The sequence below is a fragment of the Phoenix dactylifera genome, chromosome 14, assembly GCF_009389715.1.
Source record: "Phoenix dactylifera cultivar Barhee BC4 chromosome 14, palm_55x_up_171113_PBpolish2nd_filt_p, whole genome shotgun sequence".
Lineage (NCBI taxonomy): Eukaryota > Viridiplantae > Streptophyta > Magnoliopsida > Arecales > Arecaceae > Phoenix > Phoenix dactylifera.
In genome coordinates this window covers 13,812,204-13,834,988 of record NC_052405.1, presented here as the reverse complement: position 1 = coordinate 13,834,988, position 22,785 = coordinate 13,812,204, and the positions used below count along the sequence as shown (strand labels likewise).

Below are 22,785 nucleotides of genomic sequence, written 5' to 3'. Positions count from 1 at the left end.
TGGCCCTCCAAAAGCTTCCTCAAACAGGGCCTAAATCGTCTAGCTTATATATCCTAAGATATTATATCATTTGATTTTATTATTATCGATTTGAGATATGCTTGTGGATTAAACAAGTAATTGCACCCCATCGTCCTGCTTCCTATGTTTGCTTCTTTCTCATCCTCAACAATTTTAAGTCAAGCTTGATCATTTCTCCTCCTTGTGAAATTATACTCTGCACCACGAAACAATCTTGATGGAAAAAATGTAGGACACCTCGACCTTAGCCAGACCGACCCACCTGACTTTAGACATGAACCGAGATGATCCAACCGAGGAGTCGCCGGTCGAGGAGAACTATTGCACATCACATCGGCCTAGGTAACGATAAAAATGGCTCTCCTATATAAATGGAGCAATCTGGGAGACTTGAGGTATGCATATAATAAGTACTCACTATTTCTCATAGTGATTACTTTCTACTGAGATCTCTTTCTTCCACATTGTTGCCCCATTATTCTAACTTAGATATTGGAGGGTCCCCCGCCAGGAACTTTTTAGCAAGTGAACTTCTTGCAGGTCAACCAGAAAAGGAGACTAGTGCCCGACGCCTCAACCAACCTGCCAGCTCGCCTCCAGTCAACCTCAAGGTCATCCGAGTTGCACTCCCATCTCGATCCGGATTCGGTAGCAACAAATCTGAGACAAGATAAAATGTTTAGCATGGTTCACCACCACACGATGCACATGCTGTAGGGTATAATTTCTCCTACTCCTTGTATGATAAAACCAACGATGTCCATGTCAAAATTTCTAAAAAGCTCTTAATGTATCTTCTAATTATCTTCGTCGATATTGTAGTCAATCCAAGAAAGATATTAATATAAAATGTCACTCGTCGAAGGTGCTGGAAAAGGTTAACTACTTTGTTTTTTATTTTTATTGTTGACAAACTAAATGATCATAGCAAGCTTGAGGGTTATCCACTACTTGTTTGTGGAAAGAGTTACTTGTGACCAGCTTAGTAGCATCATGCAACTCGTAAAACAAAATTATATGTATATTTACAAAGAGACGTCGTTATTTAAATTACAATTTAGGGTCCAGATGTAGTTGCTCACCTCTTTCATTTTTTCTATTAATATTTAGGTTTATGATAAATTCAAGCTCCATTATATGTTTGTCGTAGCAAGAAGAGCAAGTATTGCCAACTTAATTAGATATAGTAATTTATTTGAACCAAAACAATTGTTCATTGGCTCTAGGTTTGTTTCACTCGTCACCAATTCCGACTTTTACTTCCTCTCTCCATGTCTAGGGGTGGTAATTTACTCCACCCCATCGGGTACCTAACCTGACCCGATCCTAATAGGGTGGGTTTGGCCTTTCCCACAGCAGATCCGTGGCAGGTGCGGATAATAGTAAAATTTGCCCTGAGGCGGGGCATCAATAACGTGGCTAGTCCAAAGCACCACAACCAACCATACAAAATATACAACTTAATAACATGCTTGTTATGTGAATATGATACAACATCTCGCTCTTTCACAAAATTCAATACATGCATAATACAAGTCCACACGACTTAAATAAGTAATACATGATACATTCAACCATTAAAGATGCCCATATACTTAACAAATAAATATATACTACACCGCCATCATATACCATACGAAACACAATCGTTGATGCACAAAAGAATCATATATAAATAAAGATAATTAGTGTCCAAAAATTCTTACCTCAAACTTCTAACAAACTCACTCAATCCACACCTTGTTTAGGAACTGTGGTGTCAAAAACATGCTAAACGTTCTTCTATCCCACTGATCATTTTCCTACAATGCCAAATGCATAATTAAAATAAAAACCATAAACTGAAAGTCGGCGGTCTAGAATCCTCTATTGGCTTTCTCTACGAGGTCTACCATCGAGTCTCCTAAATCCCTCTCCCACAACCCCAAGGTCCAACTAGAGAGCAAGAAGAGAGAAAATTAGGGAGCGGAGAGAGAGGAAAGAGCGAAGGAAGAGAAGAGAAAGAAGAGAGAGAGGAGAGAGGAAGCTTTTTTTCTCTTCATCAAACAAGGGAGGCTCCCTCTCCCTTTCCTTCTCAAACCAGTGGACAGTGGCTTACGGTAGCCTCCGGCGACGGCGATGGCCTCAATGATGGTGGCTGGCTCGACACCATCCTACGGTGACTATGGTTGGTTGGATGGGAGGAGGAAATGGGAAAGAGAAAGAGAAAAGAACGAAGGGCTCGGCCCTTCTCTTCCTTCCTCTTCCTATTAACCATGGTCGGTGGCCAATCATGCGCCGTGTGGCCAATCACTCGCCGGGCGGCCTTAAGACAGTCAAGGATGACGGTGGCCGACGGCAGTCGATAAAGGCAAAGAAAGAGGAGAAAAATAGGGGATACCTTATTTTTATGCAATCTGGCAGCCCGCTAGCCCAAATCAAGTGGCGACTGTAGCCACTGAACCAAGAAACAAGGAGGAAGAAGAAGTTTGATCAATTACCTCAGTTTGACAAAATCCAATGCTCCTTTCTGACAAAAATCTATGGAAGATATTCGGAGAAGAAGATTGGGATCAATGACGATTCCTCGAGTTATCGATGATAGTGTTCAATAGAGGAGGTGGAAGCCCTATTATAGATGAGATCCCAAGGGTTTGGATAGGGTCGGCTGGCCCCAGGACTCTCAAAGTCCGTCAGAATCGGGGGAGGAAGAAGACTCTAGTTAGGAGTCTTCTTCTTCACCCACACGTGCATTGCACGTCCCCATTCCATGGGCCCTGGCCTTTTAGGCCGGCCCATTAGCCCAAAGAACTGGGCTATTACAAATCTGATCTGGATATATATAACTCTTCATAAATTTTCTTCCACTTCTTCATCTTAGTCGCCCTCCTCTTAAAAAAATTGAATATATGAAGGGTTACCTGACATAATACTTAGTTGTTTATTTTTTTAGTTGATTATTTTTCTTAACTTGAAGAATATTTAATTTCATAAAGAACAATATTTTTGAAGTTTATTTTTGTATTTGTTTGATTTGTATATAAAAAAATAATTTTTATAATTTTATCCGACCTGTCTACCTCTACCCATCATACTCCGCCCCGAGGTGAGTACTGGGTGGGTACAAATAATAGCCTAACCGGCCCCTTGCATTCCCTATCCATGCCCCCACCACCCACCAAGTACATATAGTTGCTAGGGTTAATTTTCATAATTCCTTTACATTTACAATTTTTCTACAACAAAAATATTGATGCATATACATCATATCTAAGCAAATTTCTAGTGTACAGAACCTAGAAGACTTTCCAGTGTACAAAAATTCATAGCTAGGATGCGCCAATGGGTTATATAGGACTGCATAGGACTCTCATGTTCGGCTGCCCATCTGCCATTAACTAATATCCATGTGAAACCAGGTATTATAGCTATATGCAAGCACCAACAAATGGCAAATGGTGGCCCTACACATGAGATTCCACATGAAACAATGAAATACAAATACATAGATATAACTATAGTTGATTAGTTATATGGAAAGCATCTGTTCATATCTTCAAGAAGCTTTGGCTAATCGATCTAATGATATTCATACGTGTGGTAGAGGTTGATATGCGAAACATAATGATGCAGATTTTCATCAAAGTAGAGTCAATGATTGAACTCATTGATGCTTTGGCTTTATAAGTTGCCTATAGAGGTTTATCTTGCTTTACATTTCCAACATTGCTGATTGGTGCCAGATAAAGGTGTTACTGCTATCAATAATAAGATTGTTAGGTCTTTATAAATGAGATCCGTCCACTACAAGCATGATTCTTTTCAACATTCTTCTGCCTCTTGTTTACTTCATCAATGACTTAGATTTCAATCTAACAAATTCAACCTACCCTCCCATTCAGTTCAACATTCAAAAACATTGTCACTAATCATAGTCTACAACAGGTTGCCCTTATTTTTTGAATAAACTTAAATAAAAATGTTCTCACTGTGTAATAAATAAAGTCTCATATCATGAAAGAAATTTACAAAATAAAGGTGACATGTGATGTAGCACATCTTACAAATTAGAGGATCTCACAACTATGTTGGTATCTATTAGGACTGCATTTAGAGATGTTGTTGGACTCTGTAGCCACATTAGGAGAGTTATATTTGCATGACATATAGGAGTCCGACTAAGAAAAGTAATACTCTTGAAATTAGGACACTTTGGTATTGCCAATTAAAAAATATTTTTTTGCATGCAATAAGCAGTATCTAAGCATATCAAATATGTGCAATAATAGCAATTATATAGAAAAGCTAATGCTACATTATGGCTCTCCCCGAAAATGTAGATACAAAGGAAGGGCAAGTCTAAAGTAGCTTGTCTGCTATATTGCTTAAAATATATTCATAAGTTTCAAGAGGACTATAGTGTTATGTCAACATAAGCTATGATAAAGCTGGTACCTAACTTAAACTTAGTCTGCCAAGGAGCATGAGCTAGTATTCAGTTCTAATGTTTCTGGTGAAAGCTCAAGCAAATTAGGACAATGTTCACTTCCATAAAAACCTATAGTCAAAAGAAAAAAAATGCAATGATGTCTTCTAACTCTTATATATTAGATCAGAACATCAAAACAATTAGGTATGTAGGAAACATCTAAGTCCCTATGATATTGACTTAGGGCATATTTGGTTAGGAGGAGCTGGACTCTAGAATGGAAATGGGATGAGTGACTTCCATACCAACCATTTAGTTAGAGGGAGTCCCATTTCCATTCTAATTTCAGAGAGAATACGAATAATGCCCCAATCCCTCCAAAATCTAACTCCTACTCTTACTAGTATTCAAATCTTACTCCGATTCCAATTTTGATTCTGGTCATAAACCAAACAAGTCGGAACATATGGCTATTCCGATTCTCATTCCAATTCATTTCGATTTCAATTTCTATTGTGAACTAAATACACCCTTAAAGTTAGTATTGTAGTGCAGTTCAAATAGAAAAATAATTTAAAAATAGTTTTGAAAAATCAATATATAGCGTTACCAAAATTATAAGGTAGAGATATTTAAAGAAGATACTTTAACATTTTTTCTGATTTTTTTGGGGGGGATGGCGGGGGTGGATGAGAAACTAGCCACTATGTGTCTTTGTCCTTATGCCTAATTATCAATGTCTCAACCATCATAGTAGATAATAAAAGCATTTTAGAACGGAAATTTGAAGAGTGAAGGTAGCATGGACCCAACCACACAATAAATATATCTTTGCAAACTTGCAATCATAAGTGCCACATGTACCTAATATTTATATTAAACAATCTAGCTATTAATCTCTTAGTGAAAGTTAGTGAAGAGGCGGGAATGGCAATGGAACACTCGAAATTACAACCATAAAAATAGTTCTTTTCAAGAGGTTGAGATTGGGAAGAAGGAACATAGTGGTTGATTGATCCTTGAAGGATATAAGTTTTAAAAGTAAATGATAGGTAGGCAAATGTTAGATATTAGTTGTCGTGAAAGAAAAGCTCTATTACATTGTTCGAGCGATACATGTAAGAACAAAATAAGATATCAATAGCAGAAAAGTGAGAATACAGAGGAGGAGAAAATATGTCCTTTAAATTAACTCTCCTACTGATTCAACAAATTTGTCGTAGCTAAAGCTTGTAAATCATATCCATGCTTGAGAATACTTTGTAAATCAATGAAATTGGTAGTAAACTGGTTAGTAGAAGGGTGAATTATCTCAACATGAATTGGCCTCTTTCTGAATAAGTGCGCACAATAAAGTGGTTATAAACAAACTTGGAAAACTTGGTTGCCATTTGCACAATCTTTGCCATCAACTTCATTCACCCTATATCCTTTAGCATTAAATTTATACAATGATCTACACATGGTGATCAACAAAAAGGATGAAGCTCCTTTTCCAACCTCTCATCAGCTGCCTCATAATTAGCAGTATAATGAGTGACCCTATGCAGTGTGTTCAATAATTATGCCAAGCATGCATGGTACGTATCCAAGATTATCCAAAGGTACATGGTTTTAAGAATTTCATGCAAAGATTTTCAATGATTCTAATACTCTCTTTACACATGAAACAATAAATAATTACAGCACATGATTTGAAAAAATCCAAGAGTTTCAACGTCATAATCTCACTTGCCCAATCCAATGTACATGTACGCAAAGGAACATTTTGCAAGAACAAAATTAAAGTTTTAGTTTCACTATCATACTAATTGCTAACTAATACCATACCATATTACAACAAGCTAGACATGTGCCAATAATAGGGCATAGGCATGGACATGTGATAGTGATGGCACGTATCTCGTGCCAACTAGTGTTATGGACCAACTTTATGTCAGCTTAGCATCGTGTGGATAGACATGGTCCACAGTTGGTAAATATATATATATATCTCATCAGAGGTATTTTACAATTTATGTATAATTTTTAAAGTATTCCACAGCTAATTAACATGAATATGTATTAAAGAAGTTGAGTTAAAAGCTCCAATTTAGGTAGAGCTTGCTTACTAAACAAGTTTGATATAGTAAGAAGACCTCTTCTACTCAATCCAATTTCTCTCTAAAACCTAATATTCATAAATAATCTCTACAACAAAATATAACCTCTAGAGTATTATAATAGGCCTAAGCACCTCATCAAAAACTTGCATAATTCTTTGAATTTTATTTCTACAAATTCAATGCAAGATACATAAATTTATATTCGATCAAATAAAATTCTAATAGTTATAAAAAAGGATAGCCAGGTGCGCGAGGCTCCTACTATTCTGTCTGAGGTCAGACGTATGCAACCTTACCCCCATATGCAAAGTAGCTTTTCAACTTTAGTAGCAATCTCAACTTGCTTTGATATTGTTAAACAAAGCAGATGTTTTTCGATGATGTCATTTGGCGAGATTTCTTATTCTATATCTTCTAACTCGGAGATGATGAAGAGGTATGCTGGCATTGTCACCGATGACCTGCTAGATGGTTGGAGATGGCAATGACTTGAGATAATAGCAACTGGTGTTGTTGAGTGGAGAAGAGGGGAGAAAAGCATGGGTCTCAAAAGGGGGACTCAAATATTGTGGTGGTGGAGCTTCCATGAGAAACTAATGATGCCCTATTAGAACTATTTTGCTCTCTAAAACTTATGTTTTAAGATCCGAACAATGCTAATGTGGCAGCTTCTATTATCTCTAGTATCGGATCTTCTATAGCATATCTCCTGTAAATTTTTATCTAGCATTATAAATTTAGAGTAACAAGGTAACGTTGCTCATTTCTATCATTACATCTTTTCAAATTTCAAATCTTTAAATCTTAATGCACCACAAGTCTTGTGATTAAATTGATACTTATAATTCCACTTCATAGAGGACCTAAATTGCATCTATAATTTATTCTATATATACCATTTCATTTCTTAAGAAGTACTCTCTTTCTTTTTTTTTAAAAAAAAAATCTAGAATAGGTAGTTCCGCTTTTAGATTTCATTTTCCAAAAGAATTTCTTTTAGAAAAGAAAAATCACCTTATTTATTTGCTGCAATTCTCTAGCTTCGTCTTTACCATGACTCATGGTCTTTCACAATCTCATGCATGGTATATGCAAAGGTCTAAGGTCTAGCATACCATACTACTAGAACTAGCATCAAAAAAAGCTAAAAGAACAATCAACAGTACATTCTATTTATTTTATATTTTTATATCAATGATGATGGTATGATATTTGAGGCACGGATTAGAATGCCTCTCAAGATGATGAACTTTTTTTTTTCCAGAGATATCAAGGGAAACTAATTTCTACCTGCCATGTTAAACGAGGGTCAAAAAGCAAAGCCGGGGCCGATTTTTTTCTTGAAAGGCAAGAGACGTTGTCATTAAAATTCGATTGTGGATGATTGAATGTCTTCAAAACGACGCTATCCTCCTTGACCCCTCGCTCGTCTGGTCCTCCGAGCTAAACCTCCGTTCAGATTGCGAAAGGTTTCTTTTTTTATGTTCCGCACGAATCTACCGTTGGATCGTGCAATGGAGCTTCGAGATTTGTGCACGTTGAGGCGTCGAAATGCTTTGAGATTTGTGTGTAGCACCATTGGTCCACGTTGCGAATAATGATCAATCATTGTCATCCAACGCTTTGAGATACGTCGGCCGCACCTAACCAATCACAGCCGGTCGTTTCTGTGCGCCCGACTCATCAAGGTGCATCGATACAGAAACGTGCGGCTGTGATGCAGTGTAGGGAATAATTTCTCGTGGTGGTGCTTGGGGCATCGGGTCCCATCGTATCTCCATAAAGACTCCAATTTTAAAATTATTAATAAATTCAGCAGATCCTCGTGGTGGCGGGTCCCGCAGTCAGATCCGAACGCAAGTCCCCAGGTCGCGTGGGAAGACCACTGGAGAGAGAGAGAGAGAGAGAGAGTTGGAGGGAGCGGGCTCGTGGGAACAAAAGGGAAAAGAGAAAGCGGGCATCGATGGATCGCCGCCTCCCCCTGCTCCTCCTCCGACTCCCTTCCTTCCATGGCCTTTCGCCTTCTCTCGTACCGAATCCACGCTTAGCGACGGGAGCTCGATGGCCGTCTGCGCCCTCACCGGCGGTTGCGTCACCGATTACATCGCCGTCGCCATCTCCGGCCTCTCTCTCTTCTTGTAGAGCTCTTTGCTCCTCCTCCTAATCTCACTAATCTTGCTTTCTTTCCGCAATAAATTTGGCGCTGCACTTGAGATTTTGATCTATCGTTTGCTTATTTTGGTGGGAAAGCCTGTGAATTTTTTTGGCGGTTTTCTCTGTGTGATGTGGAAAAAATGAGTAGTTGTGGTAAGGGGCGATTATGATTCTGGATTTGTTAGTTTTGATTTGGTTTTGGACTGTTACAAGCTGTACGCTGATTGAATTGCTGAACGCTCTCCAAAGTTTAGATTTTTATTAGGTAGGTAAGTAAGTTGTTGATGGGTGAGTGCTCCTTTCGGTTGCTTTTCCCCATAAAATTATAGTAGTGCTGTAGTAGCGGTCTTCTACTCGATTAAGGGCTTAGATGACAGAATTGCTTCCGTGTACGGGCTTCGAGATTTTCCTGAAGCAATAGACCACCAAATCATGAAATTTGATTAGTTGAAGTGAACTCGGTGGTTTTTCTTTTCCGTCCTCCCCTCAAATTCTTATGCTCGGTTAATGTGTTCTTTGTATTTTGTTAGATTTGACTACTTGGGTTAAACGTGCATATCCAGATAGTGAGATTGAATGATTTCCCTACTGGAACTTCATTACAACAATGAGCACGCTGAGCATTATCATCTTGACCATTCTACCTTGTTGATTATATCTGGAGGTGGCCGCACGAAAACAACAGAGGACAAGGTCCTATCAGACAATAGCAGATAAAAATGCTCAGGGAAATATGCTTGCATGATGTGCTTCTTCTTAGTGAATCATCTTTGTCATTTGCCCTGGTTCAGGTTAGTTTCAGAATTAAAACTCACAATTATAACTTCTGCTACATAAGACAATAGTAAAATCAATTGTAGAAGTTCAAATTATGGGATGAAGGAGTGCCAGGCCTTTTCATGGCTTTAAAGGGCTTAGCCATGCAAGTTGTTGCTTTTGGAACTGACATAAAAGGATTGCTGCTACAAGAAGCCTGGAAGCATAGGTTCCAAATTGAGTTGAATTTGGTGAAATCCAAGAATGCCTTGGATGGTGTTATAGAGGTAAATGACACTATCTTCTTCTGGATATATAAATGCTTGGATGCTTTGGTAACATTGGTGAGTATCTGCGAGGCGTTTAGGGTGCAAATGCATCGACAAGGATCCTGGCACATGCCAGCCTGCAAGGAAGGCTTTAATAGAGCAAACTTTTTAATAGCATCAAAGGCCCCCTTTTTCTTCATTAATGCTAATTTCAATGGTTTGAAAAGGATGCCTTTTTTATTTTAGATTTTTTTTAAATTATGGCTAACTGTCAGAAGTTCGAACACGATGTATTTTTTTTTAAACTATCATGTATAGCACTGACTGAAAGATGTTTTAAATTTGCTAGCTTTGATTAATGACATTATTTGCAACTTAAGAGCTTTATTGTTTTGACATTCTTATCCTTCTGAGAACTTGATTCACCAACAAGCATATTATTCTTTAAGAATGCTGGTTAAGCACTATAGCTCATTGTTGTGGGATGGGGTTCCCAGTTTAGTCCCACATCGGGTAATCAGCGGAAAGGTCTGTGCCTTAAATGGGGGGTGCAAACACCTCTTCTCACCGAGGGCCTTTTTGCGGGACAAAACCGTGAGGGTAGGGGGCAACCTCCGCGGACCCCCGCGCCGGCAGGGCTCGGGACTGTCATTGGGACTGTCATTGGGCTCCGGCCCTGGGCGACCTCCCGCAGACCCGAAGTGGCAATCCCAGAGCGGACAATACCTCGGGGAGGACGCGGATGCTTTCCCTGCTCGTCCGGTGTGCGGGCTGGTGTCGGGGTTCCGACCCCACATCAGATGGCGCTAGAGGAAGGGCCCCGGCCACGCACAGACCTTCCCGCTCGGGGGGCTGTGTTGTGGGATGGGGTTCCCAGTTTAGTCCCACATCGGGTAATCAGCGGAAAGGTCTGTGCCTTAAATGGGGGGTGCAAACACCTCTTCTCACCGAGGGCCCTTTTGCGGGACAAAACCGTGAGGGTAGGGGGCAACCTCCGCGGACCCCCGCGCCGGCAGGGCTCGGGACTGTCATTGGGACTGTCATTGGGCTCCGGCCCTGGGCGACCTCCCTGGGCGACCCCCCGCAGATCCGAAGCGGCAATCCCAGAGCGGACAATACCTCGGGGAGGACGCGGATGCTTTCCCTGCTCGTCCGGTGTGCGGGCTGGTGTCGGGGTTCCGACCCCACATCACTCATCATATCATGTAGAGCAGTTTTGTAATCATGTCTAGATATAAGGAACTAACTCCAAGACACTAAACAAAACATGCTGATTTAATTACTCTGCAAGCTCTTTACCGATTGTTTATATAGTGACATTTTGATTTTTTGCTTGCTTATTAAGTATAGTTTTGCATATTTTCTTTCTTGTTATATCATAAAAGTTATTTCTTGTCCAGGCTTCTTGCTCGTGCAGTATTCCCCTTTCTAGTTCAGAAGGCTCCTAGCACGAAAGCCAGTGGTTTGTCACTTGTGATAATTCAAATTATTGGAAGCATCAACCTGATATTATCATTAGTGGTATGTCAATTTAGCTAGAGTGCAAGCTAGTTTCATCATTTTATTCACTTTTAAAATTTATATTGAGTGGATGCAGATGTCGGTTAATTTTCTGAAGTGGAATCAAAGACAGCCTTGGCAGTCATGCTACATCTGGGCAGGTTCTTACTTGGCTTACTTGGTTTTGCTCTCTGGTGATCATCAGTAGCGTATCATATTTTTTGTTTCTAGTGCTGTACAAGTACTGAGATTTTCTTAGTTTGAACTTAATTTTCAGTTTGGGCTGAAGGTCCACTTGGGTTTGGTTTGTTGATGAGCTGTCGGATTGTACAGGCCTTCCAGCTATATCATGTGTTTGTTAAGTAAGTTGTATTTTTTTTAGGTGAATAATTGGGAGAATCTTTGGTTCTTTAGCTTTGGCATTTGTGCATTTCCTTTGATGTCATTATGTGTTTCCTTTTGATAGAGGTTTTGTTTCAATGTTATTAAATATACTAATGACTTTTGTTCTGTCTTGGTGTATACAGGCGTCGATTACCTCCAGTAAAACCATTTGTTTTACTTATACTGATTCTCCTACCATGGATTGGTGGGGCTGCATGTAAGTAATATCACTTTGTATTTTCTCTCTTCAATATTGAATGTTTTTAATTGAATGAAATTTGTTGCTATAAAGGTGTCTATCAAATTATACTTTATTCAATTTTTTCTTGTTTGTGCAATTCTCTCTCTTTTAAAAATGCTAAAACATGCAGTGACCTTCATTCTTACATTATGATTAAAACTTTAAGGGGATAATTCAAATCTGAAATTTCAGCTGATTTTTTTGGTGAAAGTAGAACGCACATTTTATGGTTAAACTTGTTTGTTGAGGCACTGGATATCGAGGACTGGCATTTTAGGAGGAAATATGAAAGTTTAGTAGGTTTTAATTATGGATAAAATCATGTCTAGTTTATAAAACTGACCGTGAATACTATTTGTTTTGTACCAAAAAAAAAATACTATTTGTTTAAGAATCTCATTGCATTGGTGAGATCTTTACTAGAATTGTAATAAGCAAAGCAGAAGATTTAGCAATGTAAGAAAAATAGACCCGTCTAGGGTCGTTGAAGCAAGAAAATGGCATATATGTGCTAGGATTGATAGAGAATGAGGAGGATTGGAGAAGCCAAGTATCGAATACAAAGTGCGTAAAAGAATGGTTATGTTTCAGATTTGATAATGACCTGTTTAGTTGTGCAAGTGTATGGGGAGTGGCTTTCACGTGCTTTTTGAAAGTGACACTTTCAGAAAGTGCTCTTTTTGAAAGTGAGCATTTTTGCTGTTTGTTTTGTTGGGAAAATAATGGCTGCCGGGAGTAACTTTCATGGCTTTAGATGTTGGTTGTATGGCATAAAAAGTCACTTCCAAGCACTTGGGTGTTTGGTTGGTTTGGAAGAGATATAGTCACATCTAAAGTCGGTGAGATTACCTTCCCTTTTATTGAATTAGTATATATTATCTCCGTTTTTAATATGAATATAATATATATTATGGAGCATTTATTAATAGTTGATGATATTGTTCTCATATTGTCATCTATTTGCCACATCCTGGGATGAGTAACATCAAAAACAAAGAACAATAAATGGTATCTAGCATGAATATTATCCAAAACATAGAAGAACCAACAATATCATTTGCCATATTGTGGCAGGGATAACATCTACAACTACAAAACCAAATGCATCATCTGCCATATCTCGGCTGGATTAAAATCCAGGAAATAATGTAACAGACACAACCCCTAATACAACATGAAATCACAGAGAAGGATCTAAAAAAGAGTTCTTCATCCATTTGGCATGCAAAGCCAATGGCTTGCTCATCCATGACCTTGCAGACATCTCATCCCATGTTAGATGATCACATTGCCATCACCTTCAAATTATCATCACAACCCTTACTCGAATCTTTCCTTGTATCCTTTCAGCAAAGTGGGATCTTGGAGTGGGGTCTCTTGCAGGGGCTCTCTGACACCCCCCACAAGCTCAGATAAATCATCCCTAGTATCCTGAGATCTCTTGGGCTTTTGTTTGCTGCTAGAAGATGTTGATGCTTGTGAGGTGGTGTTTTGTTCAACCCTCTGAGAGGGGTTGTTCGTCCCTTTCCTGTCTACCTAAAAATATGCTCGACAGATCGTTGTTAGAACCGACAAACAAAGTTTAAATTTAATTCTACTCTTACCTTTCCTACTCGAAGAATAGTGGTTGTAAGAGGTCGATCCACAGGGAGGCGATTGGAGTTGCTTAAAAATAAAAACGTTCACTCGGATTCAAAATCGAGTTTTGAATGATCAAAGGAAAAACATTACGTTGGGGATGTTGATGGATTCTCTAGTCTACCGGAGATTTTTTTTTTTTTATTGAAATTAACTAAAAGACAGGTATTTAAATTCAAAAAGCATTTGTTTAATTAATCAAAGAAGAGTTTTGGCATAAATTAAAATGGATAAAATAAGAGGATTGAAGCGAACACAAATTGCATGAAGGAAGATTTAATTGTATTGCATAACAAAGAAGAAAAATTACAGAATTTGGAGAACGGAAATTAAAAATAATAGAAATTAAAAACTTTAGCATAAATAGATCTCTCTATTAAACTAAAACTAAAAACCCCAAGACAACATGCTCTCAAAATAAAACTCTTACTAAAAACATTACTCTCAATCAAAATAAAAATAAATAAATAAGAACAACATGATACCCAAAACAGAACGATTAAACACCAATTAAAAATATAACATTTAAAAGAAAAACAACTAAAACAAATAATAAAAAAAACAAAAGAAATGTAATGCTCTGTTTTCAAATCTGAAAACAGAGCACTCAACTTCTTCCTCTCGCTCGACTTCCCCCCCCTCCTCTGTTCTTTGGAGCCGATCCCCAACCGAGCACACCCTCCCCAAGCTCCTCCTCTTCTCTTTTATAGACCCTTGGAGATGTGGTGGAGGCAGGATCAGCGGGAGGGAGGCGTGAACTTCCTTCTTTGGGCCATGGATGCGGAATCGCTGGGAGCTGAAGCGGAAGGTGGGGACTTGGCTTCCTTCTTCGGGTGCTGCTGATGCGGAAGGGAGGCGCTGGGATCTTCCTTGCTGGGAGGTGAATCGCCCGGGATTGCACGCGGAAGAGGAAGGATGATGGGGCTTCTTTCACGGATGCGGGATCTATGGAGGGTGCCGTGGGATGCTTGAAGATGGCGGCCTGATGCGGAAGGAGCTGGATGCGGTGCGGGAGAGCTGGGGATCTTCACTCGCGTGAAATCGGGAATGGCAGCTATGAGGAGGCGGGCTGGCACGCGGCTGGCACGATGGGAAGATCACGGAAGACACCTCATGGCTGGGAGCGTTTTGAATCTGCGGACGCTGGCTGAAGCTTGGACGCGGCTGCGGTTCCTTGATCACAAACGGAAGGAGATGCGATGAAGACGCGGTGCGGGATCGTCGGGATTGGAAGCGGAAGAGGAAAGATGCTGGGATTTGGGCGCTGCTGGTACGGTGGCTGGCACGCGGTGGGGACGCTGAAGATGTAGATGGCCTGGCACGGATGCAAGGAAATCTGTCTTGCTGGGAGGGATCTGATCTGGATCATTGGATGCGGACACGGAGATGCTCGCGATGTTGTGTTGTATTGCGGGATGAAGTCAGGCAGGCCCTGGAAGATGACTTGAGCTCGGGCTGCCGGGCATTGGGCTCAATCCTAATGTTAATTGGTTTCTTGGATTACTGCACTCAAACACAAATACCACATTAATTAGTTAATTTTATTATTAATAATTAGCTAAAATACTAATTAAAATAGTCTGACGATTGCACTTTTGTGCTCTCATCACACCCCCCAACTAGCTTATTGCTAGTCTCTAGCAATTTAGTGCGAAAATGATAAAATAAGAGTGCAAAAGTGTTATTTATTATATAAATATACTAAGATAAATACTCACTTTCGTAGAGCATTACGATTGCACTTAGCACGTGCAACAAGCCTTTAAACCCCTAGGTTACCCTAGTGGACGAGTGTTGTCTCGTGAGGATTTCCAGTGAAGTTACCCACAAACTTCAATCCCAAAATAAAATTTGGTTTATGAAATGAAAGTCTAATTTCAAGTAAGAATTTCAAAATCACACAAGATTTTAATTACTAAGTAGCCCAAATTCTAGGTTAGTATGCAATTTAAGTTGAAGTTATTAAGTTTTCTGCTAGGGAGTTGTAATACTTATTTATACTTGAGTGCTTAGTGAAGTCTAGACCATGCACCAGCTAAGGTTTCGGATCTCCAAAATATCGCTAATATTAGAAGTTTCCAAGAATTGGTCGGACAAGACCTATTTGCTGATTCAAAATCATCTTATCTGCAGGATTTCGAGAGCTGTGGATGTTTACTTTAATACCTCATGGGCTTTATCTGTAATATTCCAGTTTACTCGAATTTTTACAACGACGGCTTTCACACTATTGTCTTTCTTAAGGTCAATATACATTTTTTTTTCATCATTTTTTTTTGTTTTTTGTTTTTTTTTTCATCATTTTTTTTTCATTAAAGAGAAATGATAGTGTATATATTGTGTACTTTTACTCCTGTGATGATTCCTCCATGTAGCGAGCAATTAGTCGACAATTCTCACACCAGTTGGCATGAGGTGTCGGGCATCAAGACTCCCCTACGGACCTATGCTCGGGTTCCTCATCACAAGCCCGCTGACCTTTGACAATAGGTAGCCCTTTTCGATGTACCTGACTAAATCCACCATTTTTTTTTTTTTTTGGATCAGAAAAAGATGGTTCATCAGGATTCGAGGTTGCTACCATATTCTCAGCACAATGTCGAACCTATACCTTAGAAAATGCAGGCCAGATGTGTTGTGAAATTCAAAGTACTAATTAGCTTACAACTCACTAAAAGGAACTTAATAAAAAGAACTCACTTTGCACTACTTCCAACTAGTCATTGGGCTCTTAGATTTTATATACCTTGTGTGTTGTATTTTTTTTTTCAAAAATTTTAACTAAAAACTTTTTTTTTATATATAAAATTTCAAATGCGTAAAAATACCCCCAAACCTAAATCTAACATTGTCCTCAATGTTAAAGAAAATTTAAAGCAGTAAGAGGACAGAGGAGAGGTTACCTGATATGGGTGGGTAAATTGAAAATTGGGGCAAAATCTCCCAAACCTGCATGTTAGTAATGTATTGATGATGATTTTTTTTTTTTTTATATATAAAAGAAACTTACATGTTGGGTTGCCTCCCAAATAGCGCTAAGTTTTATGTCTTCAGCCAGACAATTCCGATTTACTCATAATAGATAGGGTCGGTCAGAAGTGTCTCCTCGACTTCTGGACTCAGATACTCAAGGTATGGTTTTAAACGATGTCCATTGACTTGAAAGGACCTACCATCCTTGGTATTGCATATTACTACTGCACCATGTGGGTGCACTTTCTCTACTGTGTATGGGCCAGTCCAGCGAGATTTAAGTTTTTCAGAGAATAGATGTAATCGAGAATCATATAGAAGGACTTTTTGTCCTTGGTGAAATTCCTTACGAATGATCATTTTATCATGCATGATCTTCATGCGATCTTTGTACTTTTTGGCACACTCGTAAGCATCGTTTCTAATTTCTTCAAGCTCATCGAGTTGAAGTTTCCTATGTTCTCCTGCTTTGTCAAGATCGAAATTTAAATGTTTAATTGCCCAATAGGCCTTGTGTTCTAACTCGACAGGTAAATGGCAAGCCTTGCCATAGACAGTTCTATATGGAGACATTCCAATTGGTGTTTTGTAAGCCGTCCGATATGCCCACAGTGCATCTGTTAGCCTAAGAGACCAATCCTTCCGAGATGTATGAACAGTTTTTTCAAGGATGGTCTTGATCTCCCGATTGGAAATTTCGACTTGTCCACTTGTTTGTGGATGATATGGTGTACTGACCTTGTGATTAATGTTGTACTTTCTCATAAGGGCTTTAAAGATTTTATTACAAAAATGTTTCCCCCCATCACTAATGATAGCACGAGGGGTGCCAAAACGAGCAAAGATAGATTCTTTAAGGAACTTGATCACCACTTTGTGATCATTGGTCTTACACGCGATAGCCTCAATCCATTTTGATACATAGTCAACTGCCACAAGAATGTACTGATGCCCAAACGACATAGGAAAAGGACCCATAAAATCAATACCCCAAACATCGAAAATTTCTATAATTAAGATAGGGTTCAGGGGCATCTCATTCTTTCTCGAAAGTTTTTCTAATCGTTGACATCGATCGCAAGATTTACAATAGTCATGCGCATCTCGAAAAAGTGTGGGCCAATAAAATCCGCACTGCAAAACTTTTGCAGCAGTTTTCTTCCCACTAAAATGACCACCACAAGCATGGTCATGACAAAAGAAAAGGACATTCCTTTGATCGTGTTCAGGGATGCATCGTCTGATGATTTGATCAGGACAGTATTTGAACAAGTATGGTTCATCCCAAAAATACCATTTTACACGAGCTAGGAAGCGGAATTTCTCTTGTTTGGTCCATGAACAGGGTATTCGTTCAGTAACTAGATAGTTGACTACATCAGCATACCATGGAACATTGGTATGGGAAATCATCATTAGTTGTTCATCAGGGAAGGTCTCGGACACAGGCATGGATTCTCCGGATGATTCGACAATTAATCTGGACAAGTGGTCAGCTACAACATTTTCAGATCCCTTTTTATCTCGTATTTCAAGATCAAATTCTTGAAGCAATAGGATCCAACGAATGAGTCTTGCCTTGGCATCCTTTTTTGTGAGAAGGTACTTAAGGGCGGCATGATCAGAATAAATAAGGACCTTGGATCCTATCAGATAGGGACGAAATTTGTCAAGAGCAAAGATAACAGCCAACAACTCTTTTTCAGTTGTAGAATAGTTAAGTTGGGCGTCATTCAGAGTTTTGCTCGCATAATGAATCACGTGGGGAAGCTTCCCCACTCGCTGACCTAGGACGGCACCTATTGCATAATCAGATGCATCACACATGATTTCAAATGGCAGATTCCAATCAGGGAACCTTATGATGGGTGCTGAGGTTAGTTCAGACCAAGGTCCGCCGTACCGGTACCGGTCGGCGTACCGGTGGCGGCCCGGACCGGTACGAAACCGGTCCCGTACCGGTGGCGTACCGGTGGCGTACCGGTCCGTACCGGTCCGAACCGGTCCCGTACCGGTCCGTACCAGTGGCGTACCGGTCCGTACCGGTCCTTCAACAATAAATTACCGGTACCAGATTTTACGCTGATCCGGTACCGGTCCCAGGCCGGACCGGTACGTACCGGCCCGTACCGGCCGGTACGGACCGGTACGGCAGACCATGGTTCAGACTTTAATCTTTCGAAAGCAGTTATACAAATTGGCGAAAAATTAAAAATAACATCTTTCGCCAACAGATTGCATAAGGGTTTCGACAATTTACTGAAATCCTTAATAAAGCGGCGGTAAAAACCCACATGCCCTAGAAAGGATCTGACTTCTCTAACAGTTTTGGGAGGTGGTAACTTGGCAATTAATTCTACTTTGGCTTTATCCACCTCGATTCCCCTTTGTGACACAATATGTCCCAAAACAATACCTGATTGGACCATAAAATGACATTTTTCCCAGTTAAGAACTAAATTTTTCTCTTTACATCGTTCTACAACAAGGGTCAAGTGATGGAGACATTCATTAAAATTAGATCCGAATACAGAAAAGTCATCCATAAAAACTTCTAAAAATTTCTCCACCATGTCGGAGAAAATGCTCATCATACACCGTTGGAATGTAGCCGGTGCATTGCATAACCCAAAAGGCATGCGACGATAGGCAAAGGTGCCATAAGGACAGGTGAATGTGGTTTTCTCTTGATCCTCACGTGCAATTGGAACTTGGTTATATCCAGAATAACCATCAAGAAAACAGTAATGAGAGTGGCCAGCTAGACGTTCTAACATTTGGTCAATGAAGGGTAGTGGGAAGTGGTCTTTCCTAGTCATGGCGTTCAGCTTTCTGTAGTCGATGCACACTCGCCATCCAGTTTGGATTTGAGTTGGGACTAACTCATTTTGGTCATTCTTGATCACAGTAATTCCAGATTTCTTGGGTACAACTTGAACTGGGCTCACCCACTGGCTATCAGAAATAGGGTATATAATCCCTGCATCTAAGAGTTTAATGATTTCAGCTAGAACTACATCTTTCATGACTGGGTTAAGTCGCCTTTGTGGTTCTCTAGAGGTTTTTGCATCCTCTTCTAGATGAATTTTATGTTGGACCACAGAAGAGCTAATCCCCTTAATATCAGCTATAGACCAGCCGATCGCTTCTTGATTTTTCTGAAGGATATTTAACAACTTCTCTTTCTGTTCTTCAGTTAAATTTGATGCAATAATAACAGGTAAGGTGTTGTTGTCCCCTAGAAATGCATATTTTAGGTTTTCAGGCAGATCTTTAAGTTCAAGCTGGGGAGGTTTGACACTTGAAGGTACTAGCTGAGATTTAGGTATAGGTAATGATTCAAATTTAGTCGCCCATCTGCTAGTATCCATTACAGGAATGGAATCTAGTAATGCATTAACCTCCTGATTCGACTCTCCTTCCTCACAATCTTGACTGAATTGGGCCAAACATCTTTCTAGTGGATCAGAATAACTTGACTCCTCGAAGGACTTGCTGATTATGTTTTCAATCATGTGAATTTCTTCTAAATCGTCCATCTCAGATGGTTGATTACTACTATGAAAGACATTGAGTTGGACGGTCAAGTTTCCAAATGCTAAGGTCATTATCCCATTTCGGCAACTGATCACAGCATTTGAAGTGGCCAAAAATGGTCTACCAAGGATTACCGGGATGTGACTTCTTGGGTTTTTCACTGGTTCAGTTTCGAGGACTACAAAATCCACAGGGTAGTAAAACTCATTTACCTTTACAATTACATCCTCTACAATTTCCTTAGGATACTTCACAGTCCTATCTGCTAATGACAAAGTGATGTTTGTGGGTTTTAATTCCCCCAAACCTAGTTCGGTGTAGACAGAATAGGGTAATAGGTTCACACTTGCTCCTAAGTCTAATAGGGCTCTCCGAATGATGGTTTCTCCTATTTTAATTTCAACAGTGGGGCAACCAGGGTCCTTGTATTTTGGGGCAATCTGCTGTTGAATAAGAGATGAGGCTTGTGCAGCCATCACAGCTTGCCTAGGAATACTGGTTTTTCTTTTCACCGTGGTTAAGTCTTTTAAGAATTTTGTATAGGAGGGGATCTGTCTGATGGCATCTAGGAAGGGTAAATTTATTTGAACATTTTTAAAGACTTCCATGATTTCATCGTACTGAGATTTTTTCTTTAAGTCTTGTAGTCTACTAGGAAAGGGAGCCTTAGGTGTGTAAGTCTCTATTGGTTTCTCCTCTATTCCTTGTGTTCCCTGTTCTTGTGCCTTTTTCTGGGTGGGGTTTGGTTCATGTTTTTCTTCTTTTTCTTGCACAGGAAGTTGGACTTTGTTGTCCACTTACTTGCCAGATCGTAAAGTGGTAATTGCCTGGACTTCATGGTTAGGGTTTCCATTAGAATCAATATGAAACTGGCCCCTCGGCCCTTGATTCTGTTGCCTACTAGGGTTAGGCACTGGCTGGCTGGGCAATTCACCTTTCTTCCTATCCCCTAGAGAGTTGGCTATTTGGCTCAGACTAACCTCAAGTTTTGCAATCGCTTGCGCATGGAATTGGTTAGTCTGAGTTTGAGCCATGTTGGTCTGTTGTTGTTGTTGGATGAAGTCTTGTTGCTGCTTCATCATGTTAGCCATCATGGCTTCCAATGATGTAGTTGCTGAGGGATAGGGGCACTATAAGTAGGGATAGGTGGAGCCAATGATTGGTTTATTTGTGATGGACCTATCCTGGAAAAATTCTTCTGAAAACCTGGTGGACCACCTTGATGCTGAATAGGTTCATTTTGCTTGTATGAGAAATTTGGATGGAACCTATTATCAGGGTGGTAGACTGGGCTGAATGAATTGGGAGTGGGCTTCTTGAAGGCACTATATGAGTTTAGAGCATTTGCCTGCTCAGCCTTAATGTTGGGTAAACTAGGACAGCACTCCACTAGATGCTCAGAACTATTACACAAGATACATAAACTATGTGACTCGTGATCCACTTTCATGATGGGATTTAACTCTTTATATGAACTCGAGCTAGTGGAAACAGTGAAAGCATCAAACTTTTTACTTAAGTTGTTCATTCCAGTCACCAGATTGGACATGATATTTTTGAGTTCTGGGTCTGCTTTCATTTCATAATTACCTGGTTTTCTAGACCCGAACTCATCTCTATTTACTTCCTCACCATAGCTACTCCAATTTTGGGCGTTCTCGGCTAAGTCAACAAGAAATTCATAGGCTTGATCTGGGGTTTGGTCCATGAACCTACCCTTGTGCATGGACTCAATCATGTTTCTATGTGCCGGAGGTAGTCCTTTGTAAAAGAAATGTACTAGGTCAGCCTTGTCAAGCCCATGGTGGGGGCACTTGACCAAAAGATCATGGAATCTTTCCCATAGTTGGAAAAATTCCTCCTCAGATTTTCCTCTAAAAGTTCTGATTGCATCCTTAATTTTTTCAGTTTTTACCATGGGATAGAACTTAGCCATGAACTTCCTAGATAGTTGTTCCCATGATGTGATGGAATTTGAAGCTAGGGAATACAGCCATGCAGCAGCACGATTCTCTAAAGTCATGGGAAATAACCTTAATTTAATACCCTCTTCATCTAAATTTTGATTTCTAAACGTTTGACAGATTGTCAAAAATTTGTTTAGATGAATGTAGGGTTGTTCACTCTCGAACCCATGAAACTTGGGTAACATGTTTATTGGTGCAGCCCGAATCTCGAATTGGGCTGCATTATTAATTGGTAATACTATGCAAGTAGGGGGGCTAGCGGATGCGGGTGCAAACAATTCATTTAGGGTTCTAATATGTTCACCCATTGTAGAGATCGACGGTTGGTTTACAGTTCGCAGGTTGTGATGAAAAGTTCTTTCAATCTCAGGATCAAATGGGGTTAACTTATCCCTTAATGACCTTCTACCATGCATACATTTTCCACAACTTAATTAGATTCGACTCCTACAATGAACGAAATCCTAAAAGAAGAGAAGGGCTAGACACAGATGACCACAACCAACACCACACAATAAATTGACCCTATTAGTCTTAGAACTAAGTGAGGTTTAGTAGCTTCTTAAATCTAGTTGCACAGAGATGTATCAGGTTAAAAAGTTCCTGAAATTCTCTCCTAGATTAGACAGCTCCTAATCTTCCTTTCAGATTGAGCTTGAGCTTACCAGTTAAGCAATCCAGTAATCAGTGATCAGGAAAGTCCCGGGGTGTGTGGTGGTGCCAGAAGGGATACACCGATACCACAATACCCGTAACAGTTCTCACTGTTGTAAAACTTTCCTAGACATCACCAATTACTAAATTCTCACTGGAGTGGCTTTCAGCCGCTTCT

General features: G+C 39.8%; 1 protein-coding gene across 5 annotated transcripts in view; it reads left to right on the top strand.

Moving 5' to 3' along the window:
• Positions 1 to 8,425: 8,425 nt before the first annotated feature.
• LOC103711602 (regulator of G-protein signaling 1) overlaps positions 8,426 to 22,785 on the top strand; it is a 34,687-nt gene continuing 20,327 nt past the window's right edge. Inside the window, exons 1-5 of one of the 5 annotated variants that reach the window (XM_039133767.1) lie at positions 8,426 to 8,672; positions 11,114 to 11,175; positions 11,311 to 11,407; positions 11,491 to 11,575; positions 11,741 to 11,814. In XM_039133767.1, coding sequence (XP_038989695.1) covers positions 11,311 to 11,407; positions 11,491 to 11,575; positions 11,741 to 11,814 — 256 coding nt within the window. In that variant the 5' untranslated portion in view covers positions 8,426 to 8,672; positions 11,114 to 11,175. Of the gene's footprint in view, positions 8,673 to 11,113; positions 11,235 to 11,310; positions 11,408 to 11,490; positions 11,576 to 11,740; positions 11,815 to 22,785 lie in introns of all 5 variants that reach the window. The other 4 variants (XM_039133766.1, XM_008797818.4, XM_039133765.1 and 1 more) reach the window with 4 other exon arrangements.